This window comes from Mobula birostris, chromosome 10, assembly GCF_030028105.1.
Source record: "Mobula birostris isolate sMobBir1 chromosome 10, sMobBir1.hap1, whole genome shotgun sequence".
In the NCBI taxonomy this organism is placed as follows: domain Eukaryota; kingdom Metazoa; phylum Chordata; class Chondrichthyes; order Myliobatiformes; family Myliobatidae; genus Mobula; species Mobula birostris.
In genome coordinates this window covers 97,905,568-97,928,826 of record NC_092379.1, presented here as the reverse complement: position 1 = coordinate 97,928,826, position 23,259 = coordinate 97,905,568, and the positions used below count along the sequence as shown (strand labels likewise).

Sequence of the window (23,259 nt, the reverse complement as noted above, 5' to 3'; positions counted from 1 at the left end):
TTTCTCTCTGAAATGTGGGCATCTCATATCCTAAACAGAGATTCACAGATTTCCAACACCTTAACCTGGATTCCACATGACCAATGTGGAATCTAGGTCTCTCTGCAAACCCAATTCCATGGGAAACAGATCAAGAAACAAACTAAAAACAGACAAGACAAACAAAAATCCAAGATTGTGCTTTTGTTCCTTCAGAAACTTCACAAATAAATTCAAAATTTAGAGTCAACAGTTAATTCCCACTGTGAAAAGCTTTCACATATTTTTCAAAGAACAAAGGAAGAAAATACTGCTGGGTGGGGCCCCACATGCATTCACACAACCTCTTAAAAGACAAGATTCACATCCGAGTAGGATTAATTCAAACTTCCTCCCAATATCAATTGAGCAACACATAGCAGCCTTTGTGTGTGTGTACACACACACACACACACACACACGCATGAACTCACATGTGGCCACCCTTCATACATTTGAAACGTACAAACCACTTGCACTTTAAACCATCTCAGTAGATGTTTTGCTCCACAATATTAAGTTACCATCAGACAAAATGGAGGATATGTGTTATTTTAATACTTTAAAACAAAGAAATGCTGGAAGTTATTCATCATGCACAAGTAAAGAATTTTCAACAAGTTTAAAGCATATCACCCCATATTAACAAACATTCCAAGATATTCTGACCTTTCTGTAACTCCAATCTCTGATCTATGTTAGGATTCAAATTAAATGAACTGTTTGCTGTACATTTCCAGGCATAATGAACCACATTACCACAGCTGAAACAGCAGGTTTGAGTACGGTACTGGAATGTTTGCCCCTGACAACATTTAACCTGATTGTGTGAGGGTGAACTCCAGTGCTGTGTTTTTTTCTGCAATCCCTCTGCTGACTTTTACCATGACCTGCATTTCTCCCCACGATACCCAGTGTATTTTCTTGAAGGGCAAACACTTTAGCTGCCTCTGAAGTATTCCTAAAGTTAGAATCAAAGTCCTGCACTTCCTTATCTCATGCTCTATTTTCCTAAGCACCCCATGCCTCAGAAAGTGTAGGATCACTGGGATCAAACAAGTAAAGAAAGAAAGACTTATCTACAAAAACTTGCCCCATCACTGAAATGTTCCCACAACCTATGGACTCACTTTCAAAGACGCTTCATCTCATGTTCTCGATATTTATTGCTTACTTATCTATAAATATTATTTATTTCTTTTTGTATTTGCACAGTTTGTTGTCTTTCAGTTAAACATGCAAATTCATAGATTCTATTTAGTTAATATTCAATTATGGATTTATTGAGTATGCCCACAAGAAAATGAATGTTACAGCTGTTTATGGTAACGTATATGTACAGGTACATTGACAATAAATTTACTTTCAATTTTGATCTTTAGTTACAGTGTGAAAAGCTGGTCCCAGCTCCTCCCTCACTAATAGTAAGTAGTGGGTCACTCTCGCTGATGGTAGCACCTGCTCCTTTAGGTTGTACATTGGCGGGGGATCCGGAGGAGGAGACACCTCATTGTAACCTTATATGCGAAACCTCTCCAATCCATATCTCCATATTCAATCTCTTCCCCTCTTTCAGATCCAAAAGCACATATTATTCATTTCTGGAGCTGTAGCTTGACCTTGCAGTTTTTGTATCTGCTTTAGACACTTTGTATGATCTGTAATGTTGTTTTTCCTTTGAGGTACTGATTTCTATATCAGACTCATCATCGTCATAATGCCTGTTACACCACCGGCACTAAGGCAGCAATGAAGGTTCTCCCTGTCCGTCTGTCCTTGTTCCTCTTCTCTTTTGTGCCCCAGTGCGGTTCAGGGCCCTCATTTCTGCCTCCATGGTACAGTGCCAAGTTACTTTTGGTCTCCCACACTTCCTCCACCCTTCAGGTGTCCAATGAAGTGCTGTCTTCATGATGGATTTAGTCTCTCTTCTCATCAAGTGCCCAATCTATCTAACTTTTCCTCATGGTGATTGTGGCTATGTCCTCTTAAGATAAGACAATAAGATTTAGGAGCAGAAGTAGGCCATTCAGCCCATTGAGTCTGCTCAACCATTCAAGCATGGGTTCATCCACTTCATCCGGTCATCCCCACTCCCCTGCTTTCACCTCATACCCTTTGATGCCCTGGCTAATCAAGAACCTATCTATCGATGCCTTAAATACACCCAATGACTTGGCCTCCACAGCCGCTCGTGGCAACAAATCCCACAGACTTACTACCCTCTGACTAAAGTAATTTCTCTACATCTCTGTTCTAAAAGGACATCCAAATCCTGAAGTCATGCCCTCTTGATGACATTGAAAGAGTAAGGCATGATTGGAGACCTTTCTTGGCCAAAAAACACGGAGGATCTTCCAGAGACTCGCAGTGTGGAATGGCGACAGCTTCGCAAGGTCACTCTCTGTCATGCACCAGCATTCTGACTCATACAAGAGTGCAGACAGAACACAGCTCTGGTACAGCTTCTCCTTGGTGTGGGCGCTGTGTTTGGTTGATCCTCATATGTTGCTCTTGATCTGAAGATGTTTCCATCTTTGCTGAGTCTGCACTGGATGTCATCCTTGGCAAACGGATCTTGCCAAACGAAGCTGCCCAGGGAGGGAAATCTGCTGGTGCTGGGTAATTCAATGCCATATGCCTTGACAGGAGGAGGAGACTCTACTTTGAGGGTCACAGCCTCAGTCTTTCTCTGGCTGACTCTGAGCTCAACCTGTCCACCAAAGGTACATATATAGGTGCTGAGTTTTCTCATGCATAGCCATCTTTAAATTACTGCACTGTTTCCTCAACCCCTTCACCTCATTCTTAGCTACTCAGGCTTCTTCAGGCTTACACTTTCCTTTAACCAGCTTTACACACTGTTCAAAGTTCAAATTTCAAATAAATTTATCATCGAGGCACATATATGTCACCATATACAACTCTGAGATTCATTTTCTTGTGGGCATACTCAGTAAATCCAGAATTGAAGAATAGCCATAATAGAATCTTTGAAAGAACACACCAACTAGGACGTTCAACCAACATGCAACAGACAACAAGCTGTGCAAGTACAGAAGGAAAGAAATAATATTAATAAATAAATCAACAATAAATATCAAAAACATGAGATGAAGAGTCTTTAAAAGTGAATCCATAGATTGTGGGAACTTTTCAGTGATGGGGCAAGTTGAATGAAGTTGTCCCCTTTGGCTTGAGAGTCTGACAGTTGAGGGATAATAACTGTTGGTGTGAACCTGATGGCATGAGATTTGAGGCTCCTGTGCCTTCTTCCTGATGGCAGCAATGAAGAGAGAGCATGACCTGAGTGGTGGAAGTCCCTAATGATGAATGCTGCTTTCCTGTGGCAACATGCCATGTAGATGTTATCAGTGATGGGAAGCACTTTACCCATGATGTAAAAGTAATGGCCTGTATCCACTACTTTTTGTACGATTTTCCATTCAAGGCCATTGGTGTTTCCATACCAGGCCATGATGCAGTTATTCATTATACTCTCCTCCACACATTTATGGTAGTTTTTCAAAGTTTTAGATGCCATGCCAACTCTTCGCAAACTCTTAAGGAGGTAGAGGTGCTGCTGTAATTGCACTTACACGTTGGGCCCAGGACAGGTCCTCTGCAATGATAACACTGAGGAACTAAGTTGTTGACACTCTCCACCTCTGATCCTCTGATTAGGACTGGCTCATGGACCTCTGGATTCTTCCTCTTGAAGTCAATAATCAACTCTTTGGTCTTGCTGACGTTGAGTAAGAAGTTGTTGGTGTGGCACAACTCAGTTAGATTTTCAATCTCCCTCCTATATGCTGATTCATCGCCGCATTGGATTTGACCAACAACAGTGGTGTCATTTGCAAACTTGAATATAGCATTGGAGATGTGCTTAGCCACACAGTCCTAAGTGTAAAGCAAGGAGAGCGGGGACTAAACATACAGCCTTGTGGTACACCAGAGCTGAAGGAGATGGTATAGGAGATGTTGCGAATCAGAACTGACTGGTACAAATGTATCAAATTCACACTCCTCTGACCCTGTAAATCAGTAAGCTTCTCGTTAAGCTTTTCCACCTCCTCATGGAGTCTTTGTTTTCCTCTTCTAATCTTTCTGCTAGTGTTCTAGGTTTTCCTCTTCTGATCTTTCTCACTCTATTTTAACTTCCAGTCAACATTCTATCCAACTATCAATTAAACAGCCAACAGCCACTGGCTTCTGTAACCATTTACATTCCATGTCTGTCAATTTCCCTTGAGCAATCTTCCAAAGAGCTTCCCCAGTGATTCTTCCTTCGCTGCCAATGAGATGAACATACTCACTGTATTGTGGCCATTTCCCCAATACGTGTTTCTGGAGGCCCCTCCAATCAAAACAATCAATGTCCTCCGGACTTGCAGAGTTCCCTGAATTCTTCATTCTGGTTCAGTAGTGACTAACCATCCAACCCCAGATATGTCTACCTCTCCAAGGTGGTCCAACTCAAGTCTCCAGCAGACTCAATGGAGAGATTGATCCTCGAGCCCCCAACAGAGACACCGATTCTGTTACAAGGTTTACAACTTAGTAGTATTGATCAGTTAGACAAAGAGAGAATCTGTATTTACTGATAGGTACATTTATTGGCTCAGTCATCAAGCAGATACATTTACACAGCTGAATACCTGTGTGCCCACCTACTAAGTTTCCCTGACCCTCCACGAACAGCCAAAGAGTAGAAAAGGAAGAAGATTCCATGCTGACCAAGTGTTCCTCATGGTCCTGATGAGATCTCCATGTGTACAATGCGGGGTCCTCCATATCCGTAGTGGTTGGTCTCTGGAGAGTTGTCACTGCCTGAGCTCCCAGAATCCTCTATTTTTATACTTTTCCTCATCAGGTCAATCTATGATGTTTCAGTTTTGTTGGTTTGAGGTCATCTGATGGACCTGTGTCAGATTCCCATTGGATGTAGCACAGAGCCACAAGCAGTACTAGTATCGTTTTATGGACTTCACCTTCAACTTCATGGTCAAGGTGATTTATTTTGTTCTCTTCAACTCTGACTGGTTCTAACCAGTCAAACAGGATCACCCAGACACAGGGCCCAGATGTTGAGATTATTTCTGCAAACCTGCCATTTTACACAATAAACAACTTCTTATTGGAGAATAGTCTCAAGGTTAGCAGATCACTAGCAGGAAGGCCTTGTGTTTGCGTTCAATTGCTCGAGTGAGTTATCCTAGAGCAAGAATCATTTCTTCAAGCAGTTCACAGACTGGCAGCTGCAAGGACAGTCTTAGAAAATGACTTAACTCCATTCTTGTTCATTGATTATTGTTCTTTCTGGCCAACAAGAACAATATCCATCACTCTAAATTTTCTTTGGCTCCACTAACAGCACACAGTGGCTGCTGTGTACTATCTCCGAAGCTGCAATGTATTTCCTTAAGTTAGCTACTCCAACTGCTTCCCTACCACCAAGCAGGGCAAGGTTCCAGGTGCATGGGAACATCAGCGACTGTATGTCCCCTTTACAAACCTAACTGGAAATAAATTGCTAATCCCTTATCATCACTGGGGTCAAACCCTGGAACTCTGTCCAAATTTGATGTGTGGGAGTAACAGAAGGACTGCAATGGTTAAAGAAGGCAGATCACCACCACCTCCTTAAAGGCAATTAGAGATGACAATATGTACTGGCCTTATGAATACAAAACAAAAGTTACTTCTTTGATTGCCAACAAAAACACATGCTTTTTTTTTCGTTATTCTATTCTTCAAAGAAGAGGTCAATCTCTTCATAGTTGTATGCATGTGTCCTGCAGTTGTTCATTTTTCCATGATGTGATATGATAGCATCAATTGTGCTGTTAAAGAACAGCATATTTTCCTTTCATTACTATCCTAGTAATGAGAGAGAATATCAAACACACCCTTAATCAAATTGTCCACAAGAAAGATGTAATATAGTTTGTTTTCCCTGAAGTATCCTGAAGATACACATCAAATAATATGCTGCTTTAGTACTGATTATATTTTTGGTTCCAAGGTATATTCATGAATTAGCCTTATGTCTTTAGTGCCATTTTGTACCAAAATTAAAATCATTTAATAGCTTTGATTTATGTTAACTGGATTTGGAGATGTTAGCATTCTTTGATGTTAATGTCAGTTCCCATAAACTGGATTAAGTTTTAGCTTACAAGCAAGGGAAAGAAATGTTGATAAAACACTGTTTCACTCCCTAACTTTAATATCAACACCAGCAAAAGAGAAAGAGGAATTAACAAAGGAAAAGAATATTGAATCAATTCAGTAAGTTTAAGAGGATATTGTACTGAAACTGAGTAATATTCAGGACAAATAGTAAAACAAAAAAGAGTATCCAGTTGGCAGATAACCAAAAGTTCAAAGTTCAAAGGAAATTTATTATCAAAGTAAAGATATGTCATCACATACAACCCTGAGACTCATTTGTTTGCAGGCATTCACAACAAGTACAAGAAATGCAATAGAATCAATGAAAGACAACACCCAACAGGACAAACAACACTAATGTGCAAACTGTGCAAATACAAAATGAGAAAAAATCTAAATAATAATTATAAATAAATACACAATTAGATTTGCTAATGTTAAAGAGATAAATTAGTTATGGCGGCATTAGCCTAAATTTTAACACTTGCAGTTTTCAATACTTACAGAAATGAGGGTGTGAGCTCAATATATTACAACAGAAAGCAAAAGAATATCATGAAAAACTGAATGTATCCATCTCTGTGATTATAAAATTCAACATGTTGCTCTCCGTCATGGAGAAAAATATCATACTATTAAGAATTTCACAGTTTAACATGTGTTGAACTTGCTTCATTCCCTAGACAACGGTTTGTGGTTTTAAGTTATGTTTTAACATTCACCCTGCAAAGGTGCTTAAATATGCAAGATAATTCATTTGCAGTGCAATGCATGTCACATTGGTTGCAATATATATACCACCAAACTTCTTACAACCTTCAGTCAGAAAAAATATTAACCAGCAGAATATGATTCACTTTAAAAGAAACATATTTATACATGGATATTTTCAAACTATTTGTCCTCTTTAATTTGAAAGTCACCTTGCCTTATGCTTTTGAAATACTCATGCAATCTTCTTTTAGCAATATGATTCAAAAAATATCGCTTGAGAGAACCAGCAGGAAATCCCCCAATAAATATTACTTGATTTGCAAAATTCACTTCATTTGATTCTTATTTGCATTGTAGTTGGAGAAAAGGGGTTGAGTGACATAATGTGACTGAATATTGTGCTTCTCTTCTGCAAGCTGAGTTCAGATTTGCCTCTACACTCATAATGACAGGGTTCTTATTTGGAACAGATCACCAAGCTACACAGAGTCAAATTTCATTCAGTCTGCAACATATCCTTGAGATGGTTTCCAAGAGAGATGTTTCACATTGTTTCCCACATTTCCCCGTTGTTGGTGCTTTCGCAGGAGGTCTTAAATCTTCAGCAGGGGAAAGGATTTAAATATTTTCTCAGAACTTGCACAGTCTGCAACAAAAAGGATGTATTTTATGGGATATTTTTCTCAGACTATTTTTTTCTGCATCATCAAATGACAGATTAAGCTTCCATCACATATCATCTGCTGTGGAATCCAATGATATTGTTATTTTAACATAAATTATTACAAGGCTGAAATTATGGTCAGAGGCAATCTTCCCCAATGAACTCATCTTCACCATGTAGTAAATGGACCAGACCAGTTCATGGAGAACTACCAGCCAGGCTCATGCTTTATATCAATATGTTCTGATCTTCCACACATTCAGGCTATCTTACCCACAAAATAATGTTTCCTTGACAGTACATTTCATCTTATTTATAAGGTGAAATTAAAATTATACCCAAAATAGTGAAATTTGGAATGAGAAGAGTGTCCTAGGAAGACGAGATGTCCTTCAAAACAGGTTTAAAATGGTCCTTTCTGAGGCCAGGGAAGTGAGTGCTCTTTTATTTCCCACAATGGGAGTTAGAATTTCATGAGCCATGAAAACTCACCCTTCCCATCTTTCTTACAAAACTGACCCAACACATCACTGAGAACAACAGGAATTCTGCAGATGCTGGAAATTCAAGCAACACACATAAAAGTTGCTGGTGAACGCAGCAGGCCAGGCAGCATCTCTAGGAAGAGGTGCAGTAACTTTATGTGTGTTACTCATCACTGAGTGTTACTTTATAGTGGTAAGGGGATCCACCTACCCATATTTCCAATCCTGCTGACATGTTTACATCTGATTTGAGTGGGCAATGAAATAGAAAATTAAACAGGATTAACAATTTATCATGGCCCAGTTTGCTCTATTACCAAAGACCAATATATTTGATTGATGTTGATTGAAGAGCAACTGTTGACCAGATTAGCAGGTTGTAGATCATAGACAGACAATTACTAAATAGTTTTTCTATACCAGCAAAGGTAAGTTAATTTTGTGATGCACGTGGAGTTCTGGCATTGTGGTGTTCATGGGAAATGCAGTTTATTGCCAGTTGTAAAGAGAGTATTCATTGGCAGAAGTCCCAGGTTGGGGAAAATTGGTGGAAAGAGGAGGGAAGGTTCGAACGAGTTAGGGGAAAGGACGAATGTGGCAATGAATGTGCCAAGACATATTTGTAGGTAAATCCAAGCATTGGATTCCAAGATTTTAGTCTGGATCAGGTGGGCACCCTTTAAGTTTTCCTGAAGCAAGTCTCAAACATGATGATCAAAGCTGTTGAACACCATTGGACATCAATATACTGCACATGTCTGACTGCCTCTGTTAAGCACCATGTCTTGTGCATGGATGACAAGGAAGCAATTTGCAAATAATTCCTGAACAGCCCTGCTTGTTTTGATAAAATTTTGTCATATAGCACATAAAGATATTGTGCCAACCAATAGACTAGTAGGCCTATGTGCAGATCAGCTCTATACCCTTATTGACGTAAGGTTTGGTCAATACTGGCAGCTTGCAGAGTTGCTGTCTCGCAGTTCCAGTGATCAGGATTTGATCCTGATCTCAGATGCCGACTGTGTGAAGTTTGTATCTTCCTTCTGTGATCATGCAGGTCTCACCAGTTTCCTCTGGTTTCCTCTTGTCTTCTGCAACACTGGCTGGTTGGTAAATGGCCTTTGTAAGTTACCCTAAATGTAGATCAGCAGATGGAAAGCCAAGATGGAGATGATGGGCTTATGAGAGAGGATATGCTGCAGAAAAATCAATGGGATTAACACAATTGCTCTGAGTACAGGCATTGCCTCAACAGACCAAATGGCCTTCCTCTCTGTTAAGAGAAAAAATAAGAAGTACGATTCTGAGGTCCATTCTTCCTGTTAACATACACAAAAATAAACACCCACCTGCATATACAGACTGTCTAGACTGACTACCAAATGGGAGGCCCGTTTCTTTGCATATTATTGTAATCCAATTTTAGAATTAGTCTCTTGATTCTAAAGCAGAAAAATGCCAGAGCTATGTGTATCTAGATAAACAATAAGGGCAAGAACTTTTTAAGCAAGCAGGTTTTCTTACATGATTAACAAGCTTGCCACCATAAATCACAGGTGAATCAAGACTATTAGAACTAGTGATCACAGGAACATACTGCAGCAGGAAGTCAGCATTCGCAGGACAGATAGGGAAAAAATTGGGAATAGTGAAAGAATTATATTTAGTACAGTGCTCTTCCGCATCTTGAAATAACAGTATGCAGTCTCTTCAAATCATAGCCAAGTTCTCTCCTTTTCTTACCAACTGAACTGTTTCTGCATGTTTGGAAACGACCCATATTCCTTGTATTTTACCTGGGATGAAACTGAAAGCTCTTGTTTCCCAGCAGTCTTTTAATTTAAAAAAACACACATAAAGATAGTTTAGAGCAACACACAATGAGCAGGAGGAACTCAGTGAGTCAGCAGCATTCATGGGGAGTCTGAGACTCTACATCTGGATCCTTCCTAGTCCTGATGAAGCTGAAACATCCATTTCTCTCCACAGACACTGTCTGACCAACTGAGTTCCTCCTGCTTTTTGTGTGTTGCTCCAGATTTCCAGCATCTGCAGACTCTCGTGCCTCCATGTAAAAAGGGTTTGCCTGCTCCTGAAGATTACAGTAATTATTTGCTAATGATGAAATGGTTGCTTGGAGGTTCTTGCACAAAACAATGTGCAATACTATTATGAGTAAGCAACGCCAGACCCACAGTCATATAATTTAGAGGCAAATATACCACTGTTCCAATACTTCAGCAATATGTTCCCAAAATCTCCTTGACCAACAAGCATTTGCTTACCACATTTCAAGTTATTAATATTCAGATAAATTAAATGAAAATTATATCTCTAAAACAAGCTTCCATATTTTCAAATTCATTGCAATTTAGTCAAGTATACATCCTTGCAAGTAAAAGAAACTGAAGCATTTTCTGTGAAAATTGAAAATAGGACGCCTGGCAGGAAGTGGCTAACCTCTTCATTAGACTTGTACTTCTGTCTGACCTCGCCTAACTGAACGAAGGTATTGTTACCAACCAACAAAGAGCTGAGCATAGATTCAGATCAAATGTTGCCAGGGTCCATACATTGATTAATTCCAAAGTTGAACAAGTGCTCTCAAATCATAATTCTAAAGAGAGAGCTGTTTTATGCTGTTGTTGAGTAGGAAAGGAACATCTTAAAAGTAGAGAATGAGTACAGAGCCAATCACACCTTGAACTGCATTATGTTCAAATGGAGAACTCAGGTCAGTGCTCAAGCAAGAATAGAGTTATCTACAGAAGCAATAAGTAAGTTAATTCAACAGCTGAGGGATAATAGTAATACAGTAGGTTTAATCTTCTTAGTCATCATAACTATAAGCAAGTTCCCATTTTCTATGCTAAGTGTTAGTAGAGAGATACTAACTCAGGGGGAGAAGGGAACAATGTGTAGACATAAAAAATCATTGACTCTGTAATTCTCAATTTAGCCTAGTTTCAATATTTGTATAAAGATGTGTGGTATGCAGGCAGAATGGATAAAAGTGTTTTTTTCTAATTAAAAGAGGGCAAAAGGGTTTGATTTCAGTTTAAGGTGCAACTAGAAATTGGGGCAGAATAGATTAAGACCAATTTGTCATCGTGTTTCAAAATTACAGTAGAGTTAAAATCAGATATTCCACCTGCATCCTCTTCCTCAAGAGATTGTGGAAGAAGTTTCACTGCACACGTCTGCAAATTCACCCTTGTAAGCTCTCAGCAGTATGCACAGCAGATGAGCTAGCATGAATTCCATCGAGGCCTCCAAAATACGTCAAACTCTTTAGAAGATCGAGCTAATCAATATCCAAAGAATAATATTGCGTCCAAAAACTAAATGACTCTCAGCGAAGACAACATCTGAATTAAAGTATTTTCTCCTTCAGCTCAAAAGTGTGTTAGAACCTAAGGGAGGTTATCAGTGGGGGGGTTCAGCCTTACAAAAGAAATATCAAGTCATGTTATGCTGAGCTGAACAGAGAGTCAACGATGTAACTTTGCAGGTGATAGCAGAGCACACCAAGCCTTAGTACGGGATTTCTACCCTCAGCCTCGGCTGTGGCAATTGAATTGACAACATCTGAGGTCACATTCTTTACTTTCCAGGAGTAAAGAAAAGTGCTTGCTTTTGCTCCACCATGTCAGCTTCAGAACTCCCAATGAAGATTGACCCCAAGGTTTACATTTGTGCTGTTAAATTTCAGGAACCCATTAAAGAGTTGTTAAGCGCTGGACTTTCCTTCCAGTGACCTGCTCTCAAAGGAGAGTCCAGCATTTAACACCTCTTTAATGGGTTCCTAAAATTTAATAGCATATGATGTTGCAAAAGCTAAAATTCCCTGCTCCCTTTCCCAATACACAAGTGAATCATTAGTTTCAATGCCCAGTTTTCTATCTTGTCCTGTCTTTAACAAATGAGGGGAATATAATTTTAAAAAAGAATCTTTCAACATATTATAAGCAACACCTCTGAAAGTTCAAATAAATTTATGTCTCATAATGTATATCCTCATATAAACTTTGGTCAATGAATGCCATCTTGAGTGCCTGAAAGCTGTCATTGAGATGAGTCATTAAGAACACATCTCTTCTCTCAGATGGACAAAAATGACTCAGTTACACATGTATCCCAGCTAGGCTTTATCACATATTCAACAATTCTTTTAAAAAAGTGGTTGGTCTCCATTTGCTTTTTCTAGGACCTTGGCTTTCACAAATTGACTGCAATATTTCTCATGTTTACAAAAGCAGCAGCATTTCAAGAAGTATTTCATTTGCTGTAAAATGCTTTGGATTGTTCTCAAAAGATGAGAAAGGTGTTATATAACATTAAGATTGCCTGAGGCAAATGTCATGTTACTTAGTTGTTATTGCATAAACTTCAAACACCTGCCATAAATCAAAATGTTAAATGTAATGTGAAAGTTACTAACATACATAAAAACATGTGAGTTAGAAGCAGGAGTAAGACACTCAACCCTCAAGCATCCTCTACAGCTTAATAAAACCATAGCTAATCTGGTTTTAGCCTCATCTATTTTACCACTTACCTGCGGTAACACAACCCCACCGACCACTACCTCTACTTATCAGGAATCTATTTAACTCGGCCTTGAAAACGTACAAAGAATCCACTCAAACTTAGGAAAGAGAGTTCCAAAGATTCACAATGAACAAATAAATTGATTTACCATTGCTTTAAATGGGTAATAACTTGTTTTTTTTAAATAGCAACTCCTCACAAGATTTTGCATGGGTCAACAAAATCAGCTTTCAACTTTCTGAACTGCAGCAAATGCAAGTTAGCCTCTCCAATTCTTCCTCATAGGGCAACCTACACATTCTAGTAATTAAAAATGTTAAGAAGTACAGACATTAATCAAAGCTCTCAGTAGGTTAGGCAGCATCTGTGGAAGATTAAAGAGAGTTATTCTTTCAAGGCAAAGATCTTCTGTTAGAATTGCAAAAGGGAGAAAACAAGTTAGTTATAAGCTGCAGAGAGGGTGGGGAGGGATGGATAGATGGATGGGACAAAAATAATATCTCATATAAGTTTAGATTAGCGTTACCATGGTAATTAGACTAGTAAACATTTTCTGAACTACTTCCAATGCATTAACATCTATTTTTTAAAGTAAGCACAGCATTCAACATGTGTTCTCAACAATACACAATACAGCTGAAGTATAGCCTCCCTGTATTTGTGTTCAATTCTCTAGCTGCAAGTGATAACATGCTTATAGCTTTCCTAATTACCTGCTGACCACCATATTAACACTTGGCAAATTGTGAACTCTGACACCCAGATTACTCTACATCTTCACATAACTTTCACCATCAAACCTTCCGAACATTTTTCCATTCAACACTCCCCCACCCCATTTTCCATATTACATTCCAATTAAACATGGTGTTGACACAGGAAACAGGATTCTGGACACATTTAAATATTGTATTACAAATATTCATAAATGCAGCATTTATGCCCACAAATATCTTCCAATTTAATTCATACTGTGAAATGAAATAAATTTGCATAAACCCCTAAAAAAAGAAGCAGACAATACCGTGAGGAAATGCAACAGCAACGCACAAGGTGTTTCCTTTTTTTCAAAAAGTGATCTGGCATTGGTTAAGATAGGGAAGTCACATGGTGTTAACCACAACCCCGTGGCCTGGTCTTGCAATAAACCTGGCACCTTTTATGAAGAAATGGCTATGAGGATTTACCGGGCAGCAGGGAAAAAATCAGCATCTTTTCTATCTGACACCATGCGGCTTCAGGTCCATCTGACAAAAATAATCCTAAATTGGTGATACAAGAAAGTTCTTGCCATAGGCTTCCTTCAACATTTGAAGGGTTTCTCACACCACCTCATTACTTCAAGTCTGTGCTGCATTCAGTACCGGTCCCAGCATCGGGTTTTGGACTTCCCTTTAATCCAACAGACTAATTTGGGGATAAAGTGAGGCAGATTCTTGGGACACAAGAGAGACTGTGGATGCTGGAAATCTGGAGCAACACACAAGATGCTGGAGGAACTCAGCGGGTCAGGCAGCATCTATGGAGAAAATGGAGTCAAAGATCCAGGTCGAGACCGTGCATCAAGATTCTGGGGACATTCTTTCCCCATTCCTTCTTATGGAGTTGTCAATGGGCTGTTGCTTGTTGGTGCAGGCCTGTCTCCAAGAAACATACACACATACATATGTACACACACTCACACATGCATACTTCTTCATTTGGATTGACAGTGAAACAAACGCTTTTAAAGACGTCATTTGGAAATTTAGAACGGAGGATTGTGTGGTTTTTGTTGTGGCTGGCAGTGTTTTAAAACTGGGCCCAGAGGGATGAACCACTAAGAGATGAATAACTGAATGCAACCTATGGAATCACTTTCAAGGACTCTGCAACTCATGTTCTCAATATGATTTATTTACTTTATTTTTACTTTTCACAGTTGTCTTGCTTTGCAAATTGGTTCCTTGTCAGTCTTTGTTTGGGTGTAGTTTTACATTGATTCTATTGTACTTCTTTGTTCTACTGTGAATGAATGCCTGCAAGAAAATGAAACTCCTAGTGAAGTATATGGTGATATATATGTACTTTGAACTTTGAACTTGAGCTATCTCTTAAGGGACATTGTGCCCATGAAACAAAATTTGGTTTGCTTTTCTTCATATGTGAACAGCATACTCTCACACAGCACACAAATACATATAAGATCTAAGACCATAAGACATCGGAGCAGAAATAGGCCATTCAGTCCATTGAGTCTGCTTCACCATTCCATCATGGATGATTATTATCCTTCTCAGCTCCATTTTCCTGCCTTCTCCCTATTGCCTTTGACAACCTTACTAATCAAAAACCTCTCAACCTCTGCTTTAAATATTCCCACTGACTTGGCCTCCACAGCCATCTGTGGCAATGAATTCTACAGATTTACTACCCACTAGAAAAGAAATTCCTCCTCATATACGAGGAATTCTGCAGATGCTGGAATTTCAAGCAACACACATAAAAGTTGCTGGTGAATGCAGCAGGCCAGACAGCATCTCTAGAAAGAGGTACAGTTGACGTTTCGGGCCAAGACCCTTCGTCAGGACTAACTGAAGGAAGAGCTAGTAAGAGATTTGAAAGTGGGAGGGGGAGGGGGGAGCCAAGAGCTGGTCAGGTGATTGGCAAAAGGGATATGAGAGGATCATGGGACAGGAGGCCCAGGGAGAAAGACAAGGGGGAGTGGGGGAAGCCCAGAGGATGGGCAAGGGGTATAGTGAAAGGGACAGAGGGAGAAAAAGGAGAGAGAGAAAAAGAATGTGTGTGTATATAAATAAATAACAGATGGGGTACGTATATAAATAAATAATGGATGGGGTACCTTCTCATTGCTTTTCTACAGGGATAACCTTCTATTCTAAAGCTGTACCCTCTGGTCCTAGACACTTTTGTTTAGGAAACAGCCTTTCCACATCCACTCTACCTAGGCCTTTCAATATTCAATAGGTTTTAATAAGATCACCTGTCATTCTTCCAAACTCCAGAGAGTATAGGCCCAGAGCTATCAAACATTCCTCATATGTTAACCCATGCATTCTCAGGACCATCTCCAATACCAGCACATCCTTTCTTAGATAAGGAACCCAAAACTGCTCATAATACCCCAAGTGCAGCCTTACCAGTGCCTTTTAAAACCTCAGTATTACATCCTTGCTTTTATATTCTAGTCCTCTTGAAACATACATTGAATTTTGATTGTGGAATGTAATTCCACTGAATTTGAAGGGATCATATATCAGAAGAGGAATTGAGTGCAAATAAAAGACATTTCATTCCTCAATCTGTTTCAATAATATCAAGCAGTCTGTATAGTCCAAAGTTATATAGCAGAACTCCTATGCTGAATGTGGGAAGGTCATTCATTAGACTACAGAAGAAGTTTGAAAAGGACACTCTACTCTTGTAGTGATGGATTGGGGCTGAGATAAATGACCTTCAAGAACCACAACAATCTTCATTTGCGGTAGATACAACTTCAACCAATGGTGATTTCCCCTGATTTGTTTAAAATTTAATTGCATTCATCACTCTCTTCCTCTCCCTCCCTTCCCCCACCCCCATCTATGCTGTTGATACAAACTTCCCCCAATCCCATTGCCCTTTAGTCATCGTAAACTGTTGCCTTTCTGAGTCATTTCACATTTTAAAATTCTGTTTTTCTAGTGGAATTGATTGCAGGAATCTTTATTCAGTTGTTAAAAATTGCAATGCTCAAGTAAAGTATTCTGAAAGATGAATGGATGTTTAAAATATACCTCCCCCACCTCAGCCACCACGATCATTACTTAGGCCAATTTCACCCCAATCACTGCCATTAATGACATGGCTGGTTGTATCCTGGCATCCAGTAGTTTCACTGAATAAAACTGAACTGTGTTTTCTACTTTATTAATTATAGAAATGCAATTGTATATATAAAAACATTGATTTATTTCCAGCATGCCTCTTGTGCTTATAATGGGACACAGGTGTGATCATCCATGCTGAAAGTGTTTCCATTGGGATAATGCTTAAACTCATCACTTGTAATCTATTTTCCATATGAGTTTTCTTTATCACGTTGATGAACAAATTAACTGTATAATGTGCACTTAACCACACACACAGAAAGTCCCAGGGTTAATTGGCAGGCTCATTTGGTTGACTTCATCTGCGGAATAAATGGGGATCTCCTATTGCCATCAGCACTTCTGTGTAAGGTGGGAAGAAATATCTAGGGTCATGATATCTACCCATGACTCCTGTCGGAAAGTACCAGGTAGGGATACTTAGTGTAAACAGGATCATGCTCACATACAAATGAAGAAGCACTGACAACAATTGCTCAATCCCATATGTGAAGAATGTCCATTTGAACAGGACAACTCAGAGATACTGAGACAAGGGGAGCTGGGTCCCAGCAAAAGCCGTGTAATGGGTAGAATGCTGGTAAAATGAAAAAGTGAAGAAAAGCTGGAATCATTTTTGAATATTTTAAAACAGAATTTGAACATGATAAGATGCAAGATGGAACTCAAGGGAAATTGCTATATATCCAAATCTTTCATTAACACATGGTTCAGGTACTAATCTTTAGGACAGAAAATATTTAGGGGATAGATAAGGTGAATGGTCACAGTAATTTACCCAGTTAGGGAAGTCTGAAACCAGAGGGCATAGGTTTAAGGTGAAAGGGGTATAGGCAGTGTGTGGGCAGAAACTGAAGACTGCAGCACCAGTGGTAAAGATGAACAATGCATCATCAAGGGAGGTGGATGAACGTTTAGAGGACTGCTTTGAGTCACTGGCCTAGACAATATTCATCTTCAAATCTGAATGAATATGCCACAGTTGTCATCAACTTCATCAAGACCAGTGTAGCTGTGCCTTTGAGAACATACCGGACATACCCAAACCATAAGCCGTGGATGAGCCGGGAGATTCGTAGTCTGCCGAGGGCTTGGATCTGTGCCGTTCAAGGCCAGTGATCCATAACTATACAAGAAACCAGGTATGACCTATGGAAGGCTATTTTAAGAGCAAAAATCTATTCCAATTGAGGTTGGAGATGGAATCAGATGCACATCAACCCTGGCTGGGTTTACAGGCCATTATTTCCAACAAAGCAAAATCTAACGTCGTGAATGGCCGTGATGCTTCACTCCCAGATGACCTCAGGGCCTTTTATGCGCACTTTGAAAGGGAGAAAAAAACTACATCTGGGTAAATCCCTGGGGTAATCTAGTGACCCTGCGATCTTTGTCTCGGAGCCCCAAGTCAGAACATCTTTCAAGAGGGTGAACCTTTACATGGTTTCAAGCTCTGATAGTGTACCTGGTAGGGCTCTGAAAACCTGTGTCAACCAGCTGAGGGAGTGTTTAAGGACATCTGCAATGCCTCACTGCTACAGTCAGACCTGCTTCAAACAGGCAACAATCATACCAGTGTCCAAGAAGAGCAATGTGAGTTGCCTCAACAACTATAAGCCAGTGACACTCACACTTACTGTGATGAAGTGCTTTGAGAGATTGTTCATGGTTTGCCTATCGCCACAATAGGACTGTAGCAAATGCAATCTCACTGGCTCTCCACTCAGCCTTGGATCACCAGGACAATGGTAATACCTACCGCAGGCTGCTGTTTATTGATTACAGCTCAGCATTCAACACAAGGATGTTCTCAGTTCTAAATAAACAAGCTGCAAAGCCTGGGCCCCTATGCCTCCCTCTGCAACTGGATCTCTTCACTGGGAGACCACAACCTGTGCGGATTGGAAATAACATCTCCTCACTGATAATCAACACTGGTGCTCCGAAAGGATGTGCGATTAGCCCACTATTCTATACTCTCTACACCAAAACTGCGTTACAGCTCAAATACCATCTAAAAATTTGCCAACTACCATTGGCAGAATTTCAGATGGTGACGAGGAGGCATATAACAGCGAGATAGCCGGTTGTGTGGTGTCACAACAACAACCTTGCACTCAGCATTGGTAAGATCAAGGATTTGATGGTGAACTTCAGAAGGGGAGGTCAAGGGAACACACAACAGTCTTTCAATGAGGGATCAGCACTGGAAAGGGTGAGCAGTTTCATGTTCTTGGACGTCAACATCTCTGAAGATTTATCCTTGGCCCAACATATTGATGTAATTCTGAAGAAGGCACGACAGCTGTTATATTTCATTGGAAGTTTGGGAAAACTTGGTTTGTCACCAAAGATACTCACACATTTGTACAGATGTACTGTGGAGAGCATTCTAACAGGTTGCATCACTGTCTGCTATGGAGGGGCCATTGCACAGGATCAGCAAGAGCTGCAGAAAGTTGTGAATTCAGCCACTTCCATCATGGGCACCAACCTCCCCAGCACTGAGGACACTTTCAAAAGGCTATGCCGTAAAAAGTTGAAATCCAGCATTAAGGACCTCCATCATCCAGGATATGCTCTCTTTTCATGCTACTATCAAAGAGGAGGCACAGGAGCCTGAAGACACGCACTCAACGTTTCAGGAACAGCTTCTTCCCCTCCGCATCAGGTATCTGAATGGACAATGAATCCATGAACACTACCTCACTACTTTTTCCTCTCCTTTTGCACTACCTATTTCATTTAATTTGTTATCTATACTTCTTGTTGTAATTTATAGTTTTTTTATTATTACTTATTGCAATGTACTGCTGCCACAAGACGACAAATTTCACAACATATGCCAGTGATATTAAACTGGATTCGGATTCTGAAGGGGGCAGATTTATTAGCGAAGTGAGATGCAATAATTTTACACAGAGAATAGTGGGAATATGAAACAAACCGGCAGAAAAAGCTGCAGAGGCAGGCACAATTACAACATTTAAAGTACATTTAGACAGGCTCATGGACAGAAAGGTTTCGAGCAGGGGTTCCAATCCCCGTTGCCACCCAAACAATGATTTGTGAGAGGTCTGGTTATTGAAGTGAAATAGGTATCACAACAACCTGCATAAAAGGTGCGGCACAGTAGTGTAGAGGTTAGCGCAACGCTTTACAGTACAGGCGACTCAGGTTCAATTCCCGCCGCTGCCTATAAGGAGTTTGCATGTTCTCCCCATAAATGCCTGGGTTTCCTCCCACAATCCAAAGCCGTACCAGTTGTAAATTGTTCCGTAATTAGGTTGGGATTAAACTGGGGGATTACTGGGCGGCGTGGCTCAAAGGGCCAAAGGGCCTATTCTGTGTTGTAGCTCAATAATAAATAACTGGATTTCCCCTGACTAGGGCAATAACATTTCCTCATGATCGATCTGTAAATATACCATTTCATGACTATGTTCCTGTGCACTTCTCCAGAGGATGATGAATCTATGTACAGGTCAGGTCATTGGAAGTATTTAAAGAGGAAGTGGATAAACTTTTAAAGATTAGGGAAGTGAGGGATATGGGGAACTGATGTGAAAGAGGAGTTAAGTCTTTTGACTCAATACTGAATTCTAAAACTCAGATAACATAATTTCTTGGTCTGTATCAGTCATCCCTCTGTATATTAGCTCAGCTTGTTTTTTACTCCCTCTCCTATTGGGTTTGTCCTCGTGCTCTGCCTTTCACAAGTCCAACTTTATTTTATCTAGGTTTGTTTGCTGATGTCCTTACCCTTTAACTTTGTTTACAGCTGATCCCCATGGTCACCCTGGTATTACCTTGTCAGTGACAGCCTCCTCCCCACAAGCTCCTGTTGTTTCAGTTTCACTTCTAAGGAAACGTTGACGTTTATTTCTTTTCCCCACAGATGATGACTGACCTGCTAAGTGTTTCCGACCTTTTCTACTTTTGTTCCCATTCCTATTTCCTTTGTGTTCTTGTATCTATGATACACAACCAGAAGTGATTTTTCTCCTTAAATTAAAAAAATCCCAAGTTGCACACTGAAGTGTAATCAGACAAAATTCCTTACTGAGACAAAGAGGGGAATGTCAAAAGTGACCATTGCAGCTTGTTCTAAGAAGTGGGGTTCAGGAAATGGCTTAAAGAAGAGGGTGAATAGGAGAGTCAGAGATAGATCAATTCCTAGATGATGATGTAAGAAGAGTAGTTCAGAATTGGAAAAGCACAAATTTCCAAGGCAATCATAAGGATGGAGAGGTTTTAAACATAAGGAGGGATAAAACAATGAAGGGATTATAAACCTAAGAATACTTGTGATAGTAGATCTGACAACAGGAGGAGAGACTGAGGAGGCTGGGCCTCTATTCTTTAGAGTACAGAAGAAACTTACAAAATTTTAAGAGGACTCATCAGGGTTAATGCAGGGAAGATATTTCACCTGGCTGAGAAATCTAGAAATAGATCCCAGTCTTATAATGATGCATAGGCTATTTAGGATTGAAATGAGGAGTATACTTTTCATTCGAAGAGTGACAAAAATTTTGAATTCTATATGTGTGAGGATTATTGAGGCTCAATCTGTATTTGCATGACCTACTTGCATGATTTTTACAAAATAAAAAAAACAAAACAATATGGCCCCTGCGATTCATAATGTCATGTGAGAGTTTAAAGTGTTCACATATTTTCTATTTTAATAGCAATTTTAACATTTTTAATATATGATTTGGTCAATCCCTGCACTGAAATATAGAGAGAGATTTTTAATAGATTTTAGTATGTCATAGTTTTTTTTTTAAGACCCATGATTTGAACTGTTGGATTGAGGCATTTAAAGTATTTATTTTAATTATTTATTTTATGCTCAAAAAGGGCACAATCATGGAATTAGTATTGCTAACGATAATATAGACAGCAATTCAAAGTATTGAAGGCAGTAAAATTGCTTTGTTTAGCCATTAGTTTAGTATATGTATAAATATTTACTTTATATATATTATGTAAATATATTTCTTTTTTTTTATTTTATGCTTGACAAAGGAAGATCATGGAATTAGTATTGCTAACAATAATGTCGATGACAACTCAAAACTACTGAAGTCAGGAAAGTCAATACAGAGGCATTGTACTTATATATTCAAATCAATATGAACATTCTTTCATTCTTGTGAGTATTACATGTTTATTCAATTAATATAAAATGACAATAATGTTTATAATTTCTCCTGTTAGCTCTCCCTACAAAGGTCAAGCAGTTTCAAGCACTTTGATCGCTCAAAGCCTCCATCTTCACCTTTGGTTAATGAGCAGCTCAGCATAAATGAAAATGTAAGTCTGATAAGTAACTCTGTTGCAGCATAAATGAGAAAATTATATTAAAATAGAAAAGAGGTTCTTACTAAGAAATATACTATTTCTTTTATGTCACCTTATAGTCTTGCTATTATTACAATATTTTCAGTCGGTCTTACCCTCACACCAACCAACCACAAAGATCATGAAATGGGATGTAATCAGGTTGGCAATCTATTAGCTGAGTTTGCATATTTTACATGTTTCATTGAATCAATTGGATTAAGTAAACAGTATTTAAGGGAAATTACTGACTAACCAAATGATCCAGTAGGCAATTTAAAACAGGCTGGAAAGCCATTTTATCGTTAGGGATAAACCAGGGATGTTTTAATCACCACTCATCAATAATATCCTTCAGGCTGATTGCAACTGGGGACAATGATTGAAGGTGTAATGTCACCTATCTGGAAGTCAGGTAAAGTAGGTTTTCTGAGTGGCAAAAGAGAGAAAGGTGGCAGCCCCAGTTATTTTAATGATACCTTGGGAATGCCTCCATTTACTTGATATGTCTTTTCTAGGTGTTTACTGAGTTTCACCTAATATGCCAAAGAGGAACAGGTGATTTTATTTTCTCCCAAGTAATCTGGACAACATTTATCCCTCAAGTTCCCTGTGACCGATACTCAAATCATTATCATGCTGGTGTTTATAGGAATTTGCTGAGTTTTAGCAGCACCCTTTCAACACAAGTCACAAGGCTAAACCATCCCATGAAAAACATTGTCCAATATCTTAGAAAAGGTGATAACCAATTTATAAATAAATAATTTCACACCTTGGTAGAATTATTAAATAAAGTGTGTCAGTGTTATATATTTGCCTGTTATGCTCAGAATAGAAATTCAACCTGACATTTTATTTTCAGACAGAGGTGGCTGACACTATTGGAGCTAGCACAGAAGAGGCCACCAAAGCTGGAAGCAAACTAGGAAAGAAATGGCGAGCGGTTATTTCACGTACTATGAACAGGAAGACTGGCAGAATGATGGTGAAAGCTTTAGCAGAAGAGAAGGTAAAATCTCTTTCTTAATTCCATTTTGTCACCACAACACCACCTTACAGTGTTTACACTGTGAATTAGCATTAAATGAAAAATATTTCTGGAACCTCTGGGAAGGAAAAGATTTCTACATACACACTGGCTGGAGTTGATCAGCAAAGAAGACAATAGTTCATGTTTTAAAATAAAGTCAAATAAAAAGATTAGACATTTAATAAAATTCCTGAGGATTCCAGTTGAAAAGAGGTTGTCTATCAATTTATTTTTTAAAATAAGGGTAAAAATAATAAAGATATTAGCCATCAGAATTTCAAAACATTCACTCTGGGAAGAGAGTCTTGAATGTAGTTAATTGTTGTGAAGGCAACATGGGGAATTATGAGTCCATCTCCATGGTAGAAATTAGTTGGGGAAATGTCTCAAAAGAGATTA

The 23,259-nt window shown here is 39.2% G+C and overlaps 1 protein-coding gene across 1 annotated transcript in view; it reads left to right on the top strand.

Moving 5' to 3' along the window:
* The window catches only part of sash3 (SAM and SH3 domain containing 3), a 64,030-nt gene that overhangs the window by 12,688 nt on the left and 28,083 nt on the right, over window positions 1-23,259 (top strand). The window contains exons 2-3 of the mRNA XM_072270666.1: window positions 21,705-21,800; window positions 22,693-22,839. Coding sequence (XP_072126767.1) covers window positions 21,705-21,800; window positions 22,693-22,839 — 243 coding nt within the window. The remainder of the gene's footprint in view (window positions 1-21,704; window positions 21,801-22,692; window positions 22,840-23,259) is intronic.